At 39.4% G+C, this 12,136-nt stretch overlaps 1 protein-coding gene across 1 annotated transcript in view; it reads left to right on the top strand.

The window, feature by feature from the left end:
• The window catches only part of SMS (spermine synthase), a 58,178-nt gene that overhangs the window by 37,833 nt on the left and 8,209 nt on the right, over positions 1-12,136 (top strand). The window contains exons 7-9 of the mRNA XM_077146065.1: positions 398-487; positions 9,265-9,379; positions 10,281-10,360. Coding sequence (XP_077002180.1) covers positions 398-487; positions 9,265-9,379; positions 10,281-10,360 — 285 coding nt within the window. The remainder of the gene's footprint in view (positions 1-397; positions 488-9,264; positions 9,380-10,280; positions 10,361-12,136) is intronic.

Below are 12,136 nucleotides of genomic sequence, written 5' to 3'. Positions count from 1 at the left end.
ATGTTACTGTAAACTGAAGGCAAATGTTATAAAGACTACCTTGAATAAGACTTTTAACCTGGTACTAGAAGCTTTTTATTGAGCTACCAACAAGGAAATAGAGATAATCTAGTTGAGGATTAAGGAGTAAATGACTTTGGTACCATGTCTACTGGTTGGTACATGTCAACCAGTACCAGTGTTTTGTGAGGAGAAAAGAAAATTCAGCTCCTTTTGAGTATTCTTGGTGCAAAATTATAAACATTGTCTAATTCATCAATTTTTTTTAACTTATGATACCCAAATTAGTATTAAAAGCCTTTATACTGGTCTTAACCTTTTCTTTCAAGTATTACTATTTCAGAATTTTTTAATCCATTCAAATTCAGGGGAAATTTCTCCTTAACCTGTTTCGGACATTGACCAAATGGTGATTGATGGGTGTAAAAAATATATGCGGAAAACCTGTGGTGACGTCTTAGACAATCTTAAAGGAGAATGCTATCAGGTAATTATGTTTTGCAAGTAACATTTTAAAATCAATCAATAATACATAAATTATTGATCAGAATGTGCCTTCTTAAAATGCTTTAAGCATAATTGGTTAAGATGTGCTATATTTATATTTTTATAAAGGGTGGGTGTGTCCGTGTAATAAAAATGAAACCATCAATTCCAAATTCTCTGAATTTAATGCATTCATTAATTCTTGTACAAAGGATGTCATGAAATTTTTTGCAACCTTGCTACCCCAACCTTTCATGTGTGCATTTTGAATAATTGTGTATTTCAGTGGAAATTTAGGTTTTGTTTTTTTTTTGCATGGGCTGGCACTGGGAATCTAACCTGGGTCTCCGGCCTTGCAGGCGAGAACTCTGAACTCTGCCTGCTGAGCCACCATGGCCCGCTTGGGAATTTAGGTTATTTAATTAGCAGTTGTGGGTGATCTAAAATGTCTGAGGTAGAAACTAATGTGAGCAAATTCGTTTTTGTCCTGAATTTACTGTTTGTAAGGTGATTGATTATATAGGGTACATTTTGTATTGTATTTTGAGGACATGTCTGTTTGGTGCCCATACCTACAGTATTTGTCAGGGCAAGATATCCAAGCAAATGAATATTTACTTTTAACAGACTCTTAAATGTAAGACTCAGATTCATAAACAATTTAGGCAAGTGCTTTAATTTGTCAATATGTAAACTCCTCCTTCCCCACGGAATCTTCCCAAATATATGTGCATCCAAATTTGATGTCATGATATGTGTACATTAATCTTTTTCAGTTGAGAGAAGAATTATGTCCACAGTAAAATGCAGTTATGATTGTTCTATGAGCAAAAGAGAAAGAAAGATAAGCTATTTGAAAGTTTTAAAAGGGGGATGGTGGAAAATAGGGAGCAGATAGAGATTTTTTTTAATTAAAATTTTTTTTTTAAAATACCAAAAAACACCAAACAAACGCAAACATTCTTAACTTTTGATCATTCCGTTCTACATTTATAATCAGTAATTCGCAATATCATCATAGTTGCATATTCATCATCATGATCATTTCTTAGAACATTTGTATCAATTCAGAAAAAGAAAGAAAAAGATAACAGAAAAAAATTCATATATACCATACCCCTTACCCCTCCCTTTCATTGATCACTAGCATTTCAATCTAAATGTATTTTGACGTTTGTTCCATTATTTATTTTTATTCCATGTTTTACTCGTCTGTTGATAAGGTAGATAAAAGGAGCATCAGACACAAAGTTTTCACAATCACACAGTCACATTGTGAAAGCTATATCATTATACAATCATCTTCAAGAAACATGGCTACTGGAACACAGCTCTACATTTCCAGGCAGTTCCCTCCAGCCTCTCCATTACATCTTGACTAAAAAGGTGGTATCTACTTAATGTGTAAGAATCACCTCCAGGATAACCTCTCAGCTCTGTTTGGAATCTCTCAGCCATTGACACTTAATTTTGTCTCATTTCACTCTTCCCCCTTTTGGTCGAGATGGTTTTCTGTTGCAACCCTTGATGCTGAGTCTCAGCTCATTTTAGGGGTTTTCTCAGTCCCTTGATACCGAGTCTCAGCTCATTCTAGGATTTCTGTCCCATGTTGCCAAGAAGATGCACATCCCTGGAAATCATGTCCCACGTAGACAGGGGGAGGGTGGCGAGTTTGCTTGTTGTGTTGGCTGGAGAGAGAGGCCACATCTGAGTAACAGAAGAGGCTCTCTTGGGGGTGACTCTTAGGCCTAATTTTAAGTAGGCTTGACCTATCCTTTGTGGGGTTAAATTTCATATGAACAGACCCCAAGACTCGGGGCTCAGCCTATAGCTTTGGTTGTCCGCAGGAGCAGATAGAGATTTGCTTCATAATGAACTTAAAGTTATCGTCATTTGTAAAGAATGGGCCAGACCCTGCCTAAGGTGCTTTACATTTAATCTTCATGCCTGTTACCTTGCTGGTATTGTTTCTATTTTAGGATGGAGATAATGAAACTTAGAGAGTTTAAAGGAAATTTATTCAAGGTTATGTATAGGGACACTTTAGAGGAGTGGCTTCTTATTCAGCTTCCTTATATAGATTAAGAAAAAATATATAAAAGCAAATAGCAGTAGAGTTGGAGCTGTTAACTGTTCTACTTAGAGGCTGACTATATGTGGGAAGATTGACTAATGTGGGAAACCAACTTCTTGACCTGACAGCTGCTTAAGAAGCAGACCACTAAAGGCTGATTATGCCCTAGCCAGTCTTGACACTTTAGGGAAGGGGAAAAAATAAGTGTTTTTTATCTAAAACCAGGCTTTTAAGGATGTTTGGTGTCCCGGTGCATCCTCCTTCTCTGTTTCTTTCTGGAATAACACAACCACTATGGTGAGCCTGGAGAATCCATCCTGGAGCTCTCAAGGGCTGGGGTGGGCAGGTGTGGGTTTCTCATCTATGGGGCTGAAAGAGAGAACCCAAATAACTGCTGCCTTTTCCTGCTGACAAGCAAGCCGTTGGCCTTTAAAATGCTACCATTAAAAGACTCCAGGTCTTTGCAGCTGTTTAACATTTTAATAACAGGTAATTACTTTTGTTCAACATTTTTTAGAAAATAGGCAAAGTTCCAGAGCTCCTCAGTTCCTTTTATGACAGAATAGCCTTAAAACTGAAACTATTAAGGTAGTACAAAAATAAAACTGAAGGTTGATTGTATGCATGCATAGAATTTTTGAGTAAAATAATAGTTCATGACATCTAGCCATTTATTTAAAGAATTATATATTATGCCTTAGTAGGATTTAGTTAACAAATATAATGATATGAGCCTTAAGAAATCTGTCAAAACTCATTTATGGATAAAGGAGAAAATAATATACTGACAGATGACAAAGCACTTCAGAATATTTGGCCTTTGTTCTTAATAAAAGCGGTCTTGGGAAAATAAAATAGCAATGGAGGGAAACTACCTAAATGCAATAGGAACTTTCAGAAACTTAAGTAAGGTCATATGAACTGGCAGATTACAAAAAGTCATTTCCATTAAAACTAGGAAGATGAGACATTAGCTAATACAGTAAGGTGGGAAGATGAAGAGTATAGCTACAGAAAGAATCAAATTATTTTCAGATAATATGAATGTTTGCTTAGAAAGCCTAGGAAACTCATCTAGAAAATTAGTTGAATTCATGAGGATTGGATGAAGTGATTGCATGAAGGCAATAAAATTTTCTCCATGCTGTGCTAAATGCTAAACAGTTTGAGTGGAAATGACGGTGCAGAGCTCCTATTCAAAATAGTTACAAACTATTATATACCTAAGAATGGTATTTAATGAGAATGGTATTGGGAAACTGATCAGGGTTATATTAAGATTTTATTGAAAGACATCAACTAAAGCATGAATACATGGAGACACATTTTATTTCTTGGATGGAAATATCAGAACTACCTTTACTTCTTCCTAATTATAAGTAAACCAATCAGAATCCTAAGGGAGGTTTTAGAATTGGACTATGTGATTTTTGAAGTTTATTTGTAAAAATAAGTGTCTAAGAATAGCCAAGAAAATGTTGGAAAATAATCAGTGAAGGAGATTTGCCCTATTTTTTTTTTGCATGGTCAGGCTTTGGAAATCTAACCTGGGTCTCTGGCACAGCCCCCGAGAGCTCTGCCACTTAGCCACCATTGCCCACCCAACATTTTTTTTTATTGTGATATATAACATATATACAAAAAAGCAGTAAATTCCCAAGTATATTTTAACAGGTAGTTAAAGAACAGATTTTAAAGTTCTGCCAATCTGTATCTTTTAATTGGTACGTTTAGTCTGTTAACATTCAAAGTTATTAGTATAAAGGCATTTCTTGAATCCACTGTCTTATCCTTTGGATTTTATTTGTCAGATGTTTTTTTCCCCTCTTTCTCTTTTTATCCTTTAGGTTACCCTTACCGATACTGTTCAATCCTCCAGACTGCCCTCTCCTGTCTTTTTTTTTTTTTTTTCAGTCAGCAGAACTCCTTTAGTAATTCTTGTATAACTGGTCTCTTATTGACATATTTCCTCAGCCTTTGTCAGTGAAAATTTTAATATCTCCCTCAGTTTTTGAAGGACAATTTGGCTGAGTACAGAATTCTTGGCTGGAAGTCTTTCTCTTTCAGGATCTTAAATATATCATACCACTGCCTTCTCACCTCCATGGTGCTAATTGAGTAGTCTGAACTCAGTCTTATGTGGTTTACTTTGTATGTAGTAGATTGTTTTTCTCTTGCCACTTTCAGGACTTTCTCCTTCTCTTCAACATTAGACAGACTGATTAGTATATGTCTTGGAGAAAGCCTATTTGGATTACTTCTATTTGGAGTTTGTTGGGCTTCTTTGATTTGCATACTTATGTCTTTTATGAAGGTTGGGAAGTTTTTCCCCATTATATCCTCAACTCATCTTCCTAGCCCTTTATTCTTCTCTTCTTCTGGGACACCAGTGATTCTTATATTTGTGCACTTTGTTTTGACCATCATTTCCGAGATCCAATTCAAATTTTTCCATCTTTTTTGCCATTTGCTGTTTTGAGTGTTTGAAATCAGTTTTCCTGTGTCCTCTAGTTTGCTTATTCTTTCTTCATCCTCTTCAGATCTGTTGTGTGTCTCAAGTATATTTTTTATTTGGTCTGCAGCATGTTTAATCTTTGTGATATCTGCTGTTTTTCTATTTATTCTTCCAAATTCCTCTTTATGCTATTCTAGTGTCTCCTTTATGTCAATAGCCGTTGTACTGATTTTATTTAGTTAAGTTATATGAACATTTGATATAACTTACAACAACATTTGAAAAGTTGTTCCAAAGTCTGTGTCTCCTCCAGTGTTTTAATTTGGTCATTGGACTAGGCTGTATCTGTCTGCATTTTCACATTGTTAGTGATCTTCTCTTGTCTTCATGGCTGTAAATATCTTGAAAGAGTTGCTTTGGAACTTGATTTTCTTCAGTAGTCTAAAGCTTTGTATTTGTGGGACAGGTATGGAGCAAGATGCAGGGTGTGGGGAGGGGCACAACAGTGTGGTGTCAGGCTGTGGTGCAGGTATATGCGCAGGTCAGGGACTCTATGCTGATGCCTGTGAGCATGGGGTGCAGGTCAGTGTGTTGTGGCCATGCGTTGTGGGGGCCGTGGTGGCGAGGTGCAGCTCAGGCAGGCCTTAGAGCTGAGGAGCAGGGTGCGACATGGGGGATACAGAGGCAGGGTGTGGCAGGAGGTGGATGGGGGTCTGAGCAGATGTGCTGGGTCTGGTATGTGGGCAGGATGCAGCGGGGGGTGCGTAAAACATGGGGTTGGTGGTTGTTGAGGTATGGGGAACAGGGCACAGAAGTTGGGGCATGGGGAGGTTGGGGCGTGGGTGTGTCCTTGCACAGGAGGAGGGTCCGGGTGGGCAGTATGCGGATGCACGAGTGTGCAGGGGCAGAGCACAACTCGTGGAGGTTGTGGGGTGTATGTTAGGGTGGATCATGACGGGTGGGCGGTGCCCTGGTGTGGGGCCTGCTTACGCTGGGCAGAGGCTGTGTTGGATAGATGTACCTGAAAGCACCTGCCAGGTGTGGGAAAAGGGCACTTGTGCTGTGGGGTAAGGATGTGCATGTGTCTGGGGCGGAAGGTGGGGGGTTGGGCTGCAGGGGTCAAGAGATCTGTGCACGGACATTCGGGTGCCCTGCAGAGAGGATGTGCCTGTGCTGGTGCTAGGCTCTGGAGGGCAGGACCCTGGTGTGCACATGCGCAGAGCTCAGGGACAGCCGGTGGGACTGTGCCTGTGTTGGGGGTGGGTGTGGGCCAGATGCACAGATCAGCGCTTGCCCGGAGCTGAGGGGGTGTGGCCTGAGCAGGCGTGTGTGTGTGTGTGTGTGTGTGTGTGTGCGTGCGTGCGTGCGTGCGTGCACGTGCATGTGCATGCATCTGGGTTGCCGGATGTTGATGTGTACATGCGCAGGGCTCAGAGGGGTCTGTACGGGGTTGAGCGATTATATGGGCTAGGTTCAGGTGTGACCCACGTAGGAAGGTGAGCGCCGCAGCCTGCATATGCAAGTGACCATCTGCAGGGGGCAGGGAGGGGGAGGTAGAGGTTGAGGTGCTGGCTGTGGGTATGCGGGTCTGGGAAGGGGCTGGGCGACCCTCTGCGCTTGCTTGGGAGAGGTGAGTCGGCCTGGGATAGGCGTGTGCGCATGCGTGGGGCGGGGATGTGCGGGCTGTGGGGTCGCATGGGGTGCTTGGAGCACGGTGGGGGTTCAGGTGAGTGGGTTCAGCTGCCTCGGGTATGGGGACAGTCGCGGGTGGCAGGGCTGGGGTGGTATGTGTTCAAGGAACACGGCTTGGCTTACTTCCTTGTCCGTGCACTCCCGATGGCTCCAGGCTTCTGTCTGGAAATGGACGTGCTAGGCTGGCTGGGCTCCGGTTCTCTGTGTTGTCTTCTGCTTTTTCAACCAGGGCCTCCCTCTGTGATGTAGAAGACCCTCCCAGGTCACTTATACCCTAGAATCACTCTCCTCGTCTTTTTTCTGTCTGTTCTCCAGCTGTTCTTTGGAGGAGGGGTGAACTCGACTTATCCGCCATCTTACAGAGAGCCCTGTATTTTTTTTTTTTATTAATTTTTTTTTTCATGTGGGCAGGCACCAGGAATTGAACCCGGGTCTCCACCAGCATGGGAGGCTAGAATTCTGCCTATTGGTTTTTAATTTACACAAAAGCACAGTAATCAAATAGTATGTATGATGTTGAATAGGAATAGAGAAATAAATAATGGGAACATCACACCTCCAGATATGTAGGGACGGTGTACTAATATATGGCTTGAGGTGCATTTCAGCTCTTGTGGGAAAAGAAGAATTAGTTTGTTGAATAAGCAAAGCTGGCACAATGAGCTTGTCCATCTGGGTATGTACAAGATCATCCCTGATGTACAACATAGAAAAATTAACTTCAGATTGCTTAAAGCATTAAATCTAAAAATGAATACATTGTGGAAAATTTAGAGTAGTTAACCTTGGAGATGGGGAGAACTTTCAAAGAAAGACAAGGAAATTCAGAAATTGAAATGACAGCATAGTACCATAAATAAAGTCAAAAGATAAACTGGGAAGAATACTGGTGACAAGCAAAACAGAGAGTTTATCTCTTTAATAATGCAAAGATCCCCTATAGCGTAACTTGTAAAATGACTTAAATTAAAAATGTATATATAAAGGATATGAGCAGGTGATTCTCAGAAAAGGCACACAACTTGTGATCATATGACAAAGAAGCTCGCCCCTTTGGTGGCCTCGGAAGTGCAAGTTAAAACATTAGCAATAGCATACATGGCAAAATATAAGAAGGGCATCATCCAGTGCTGGGAAAAATGTGGACCAAGCGCATTTGTATACATTGCTGACAGGAGTGTGAATTGCTATAGAAATTAAAAACTAACATACACAAACCTTTTGCCTAGGCAACCTAATGTTTTAGTTAAGAGTCCCACCCACAGACCTAAAGGCATGGATATTAGGAGGTTGATTATTATGTTTGTGAAAGTCCAGACTTGGAGATAACCTAAATAGAACATTATTAGTGGAATGGTTAAATACATTTTCATGTTCCCATGTTAAGGGTTGTCTTAAATACATATTATCATTACCTGGAGAGATATTAGGTGAAAAATTCCTGGTTTAGATTGATGCCTATTTAAGGGCTGGTGAGTGTTTATATGATCTATAGAGCATAGGGAAAAATTATGAGCATGACTCACAGTGAACAGGGTTAGGGCCGCTGGCATGTTGGAACTTTCATTATCTTTTCATTATGATATGATTAAGTGAAGCAAGTTCTAAAACAGTAGGTTTGGCAAAATCTAGTTTCTTAAAAAAAAAAAAAGACTGAAGATACATGTATAAGTACTCAGGAAAGAATCTTGAATAGGTTATTTTAAGGAATTATAGCAAACTTGATTTCTGGCTTATTCCATATAAATTTTTTTACATGAGCATGTTTTTGTAATTAGAAAAATAAGACAAGAATGATTCCTGTTTATTTCAAGGTGTGGCCTAGAGCCAGATGTGTCTGCAGTATGTAGCTTCAGTACTTCAATGATAAGTCAAACACCAAACTTACTTCCTGTATTTAGTATTTGGATCTGTATAAGAATTCCAGCTTTTAACCCCTGTACTCCATTCGTTGGTAATCACTCTGTGATTGTGGGAGTTATTTCCATGGTATTATTACCAGCAGTACTTGAAATTTCAAAAAAGTGGAAAAAGCCAATAAGAGGTAAAATGTAAAAATGAGTCAGCAGGCCACAAAGTCATTCAGTGCTTTGTATAAAAGAAAATACAGTTAGTAGTAGGAGAAAAGCAGTATAGGTTAAAATTAGCATTAAGAGGGCCACTGTGGCTCAGCAGGCAAGAATGCTTGCCAGCCATGCCAGAGGACATGATCGATTCCTGGTGCCTGCCCATGTTAAAAAAAAAATTAGCATTAAGAGTATGAACCTGGCTTTCAGGTAAACCAAGGTATACTTCCTGGTTCTGTTTTTTTTTTTTTTTATATATTTTTATTGGTTACCTTTGGGCAAACTGTGCAGCCTCTCTTTAGTATAGTTATAATATTAGTACCTGTCGGATTGTTGTTTAGATTAAATGAGAAGGTGTGTAAAACATATTGTAAGAACTTAATTTTAGCTGTTACAGAAATGGACGAAAGCTATTTTTTTCATGTGACAGGAGCTGTGGATCCCAGCTTGTATGCGTTGTATCACCCATATATTTCTCTTCTCTCTGGAAGGTTCTGATAGAAGACTGTATTCCAGTACTGAAGAAGTACGCCAAAGAAGGGAGAAAGTTTGATTATGTAATTAATGATTTGACAGCTGTTCCAATCTCCACATCTCCGGAAGAAGGTAGATTCCAATTTATTTTATTTTATTTTATTTTTTTGCATGAACAGGCATCAGGAATCAAACCTGGGTCTCTGGCATGACAGGCAAGAATTCTGCCACTGAGCCACCGGCATACGGCCCTGGATTTTTTTTTTTTTAACCAAGATATTGTTCATCAAAGTGCTTCTTTTGGCACATTGTGAGGGTGAAAGGATCTTAGAGATTGTCTACTTAATTACTCTCATTTTTTAAAGGTAGTTAAATTGATGAAAAATTATTGGATTTGTGTCTGGCTTTAATTCCCATTCCGCTGTTAGATGAGCAAATTGATTCAATCATTTGAAGCAAACATTAGATAAAATGACTTGTAATCACATCATTGAGACATTAGATTGTTCAATAATTCATTTAAATAATTTGATTTTTAACCTGTGCTGGGACAAACTGTTGTGACCTTTCTAAGCAACAGCAGAGCAATTCCCGTTCTAAAACTACACACTTAAAGTCACTACTGGTTTGCATTTTCTGTATTACATGTTTTTTTATCTAAACTTGCCTTTCTACTGAGTTTGTAGAATCTTGTCCTCCCTTAGTTAAGCAGTTTTCTTTCAGAATTCAACCACTGCCTTTTTGTCGAATTTTTATTGATGGTGGTAGCACTGCCAAAGAATACTTAGTACTCTTAGTAAATGCACATTTGGTTTTGACCTTGATTGTAAGTTTGTGTGTATGCATGTAATACCTAATGTGATAGCTGACATTTATGAAGAAGTTCTAGAATACGGGGTCTTAAGTTCATGGCAATTTTTTTTTCTTTTTTTAGTATTGTAAGGATTAGTGTGAGTGTTGGGCTTTGGGTGTTGTCTTGATATGTGCAAGCCCATGTTTATAAAACCTAAACTTTTTTTTTTTTGACATCCAGATTCCACATGGGAGTTTCTCAGACTGATTCTTGACCTTTCAATGAAAGTATTGAAACAGGATGGGAAATATTTCACACAGGTAGGCTACTTAACTTTTTTTCCTAAAAATTTTCTATAAGATTTTTATATTTTGAAATTTGAATGCATGTTCTTGAAATTTATGTCTTATCGAATTAGGTTCTTTCAAGCAGTACATTTATAGATAGTTGACCTGTCATTCGGAATTAATGAGGTCTGTTGTGTTCAGTTAACCTTGAGCGTCTTGGTCAACCTTGGCTTTGGCTGTAGTGTGAGATACTGCCACCAGATGGAGACACAGATTGTAATATTTTTTCCCTTGTTCTGTAGGAGATGCTTAATTGAGAAGCCCGTTTACAATCTGGGCTCTGGCAGCAGCTCCTGCCTCCAGATGGAGACAAATTGCGGTGTTTTTCTCATTCCTAGGAGATTTTTAATTTTAAAAGAAAGTTTGAAGGCTCTATTTCTTGGTATATGAGAAAATGCATGTAATGTATTAAAAGCCTTAACAAAGCAACTGAATGATAATCCAGTCTCTCCACTTAGTATAAAAGTCCCCTGATTCAGAAGCAGAACATCAGCACTACTTGGGCATATTACACTCTGGTCCCTGTAATTCTTCTGCATTTAGAGAGAAATTTTCTCCTTTTTTTTTAAGCATTGGTATATGTAAATGTCAAGAGCAGATAGGGGTCTTAACTTTATTCTCCTGTGGAAGCATTTGCAAGTAGAGCCTAACCTGGATATTTTATGAGATCTGATTAACAAGGTATCATAAAAGGACTTGGCAGAGTAAGCTGGGAGTAGGAAGGCAATGGCGGCTACTAGAGAACCACCCACAGGAGGTACGCAGACTGAATCCTGAAGGTGCATTGGGCACAAGAAGACAGGGTCACAGAGGCTTGGGAGTGTGCCGCTCCAGTGACCACAGGCTGTTCTGTGCAGGAGGAGCTAGGTGCCCTTTGCAGATCGAGGTCTTTGTTCTCTCCAGGGTGAAACATCTGTCTCCTCCCTTTTCGGAGAGAGTTGGCGATGGGAGGAATCCATGGTTTCTGTTTTTTGTATTATAAAAAGAGATTTATATTTATCATTTTCCAGAAATCTCTTTGAGAATTCAGGCAAACTCAAACTCTTGCTTTATTTAGTGGGTGCATCAGTCTGGAACAAACAAGCTATTCCAGGCATTTTAAGTAGGAAGACATTTTTGTGTTTTTAATTTTTATTGTGATAACATATACAACATAAAATTTGACATTTTAACCACTTTCAGGTAAATGGTTCAGTGGTGTTCATTACAGGCAAGGTGGAAAGTGTTTTAATTAAAAAAAAATCAAGAACATAAGCAGTGCTTGTAAGGGCTGAGGTAATGAAGGTTAGGGAAGCAGCCACTGATGATCTTGGATGATTTCTGAAGTACTCCCCCAGAAGCTGTGTGAGTTCTGAATGTTCAGAAAGTCCTTCCAGGACTAAAGTGGGCAATTCAAGGAGCTCAGCAGGATGCCTCTGCAAGCACTGGTGGAGAGTAATGGCCTCTTTTTTTTGCCTCCCAGATCCTGTGCAAGAGCCTCTTCTTAGCAGATTAACACGGAAGCCATTTGGGAAAAGGGATGCTGGGAAATGTGGTTTCAGACTTCTCGTTGGTGTGGGGAAAAGTATGTCAATTTTCGGCAAACTTTTTCTGTAAAGGTCGAGGGAGTAAATATTTTTGGCTTTTGGGTCATACAGTCACTTGCAGCTACTCAACTCTTGTTAGAACACAACCATGCCATTTATTTATATATCATCTCAGGCAAACAGCCATAGATGATACATAAATGAATGGGCCTGGCTGTATTCC

This window comes from Tamandua tetradactyla, chromosome X, assembly GCF_023851605.1.
Source record: "Tamandua tetradactyla isolate mTamTet1 chromosome X, mTamTet1.pri, whole genome shotgun sequence".
Lineage (NCBI taxonomy): Eukaryota > Metazoa > Chordata > Mammalia > Pilosa > Myrmecophagidae > Tamandua > Tamandua tetradactyla.
Note: the sequence above shows the minus strand (reverse complement) of the source record. Positions and strands in the feature narration are given on the sequence as shown.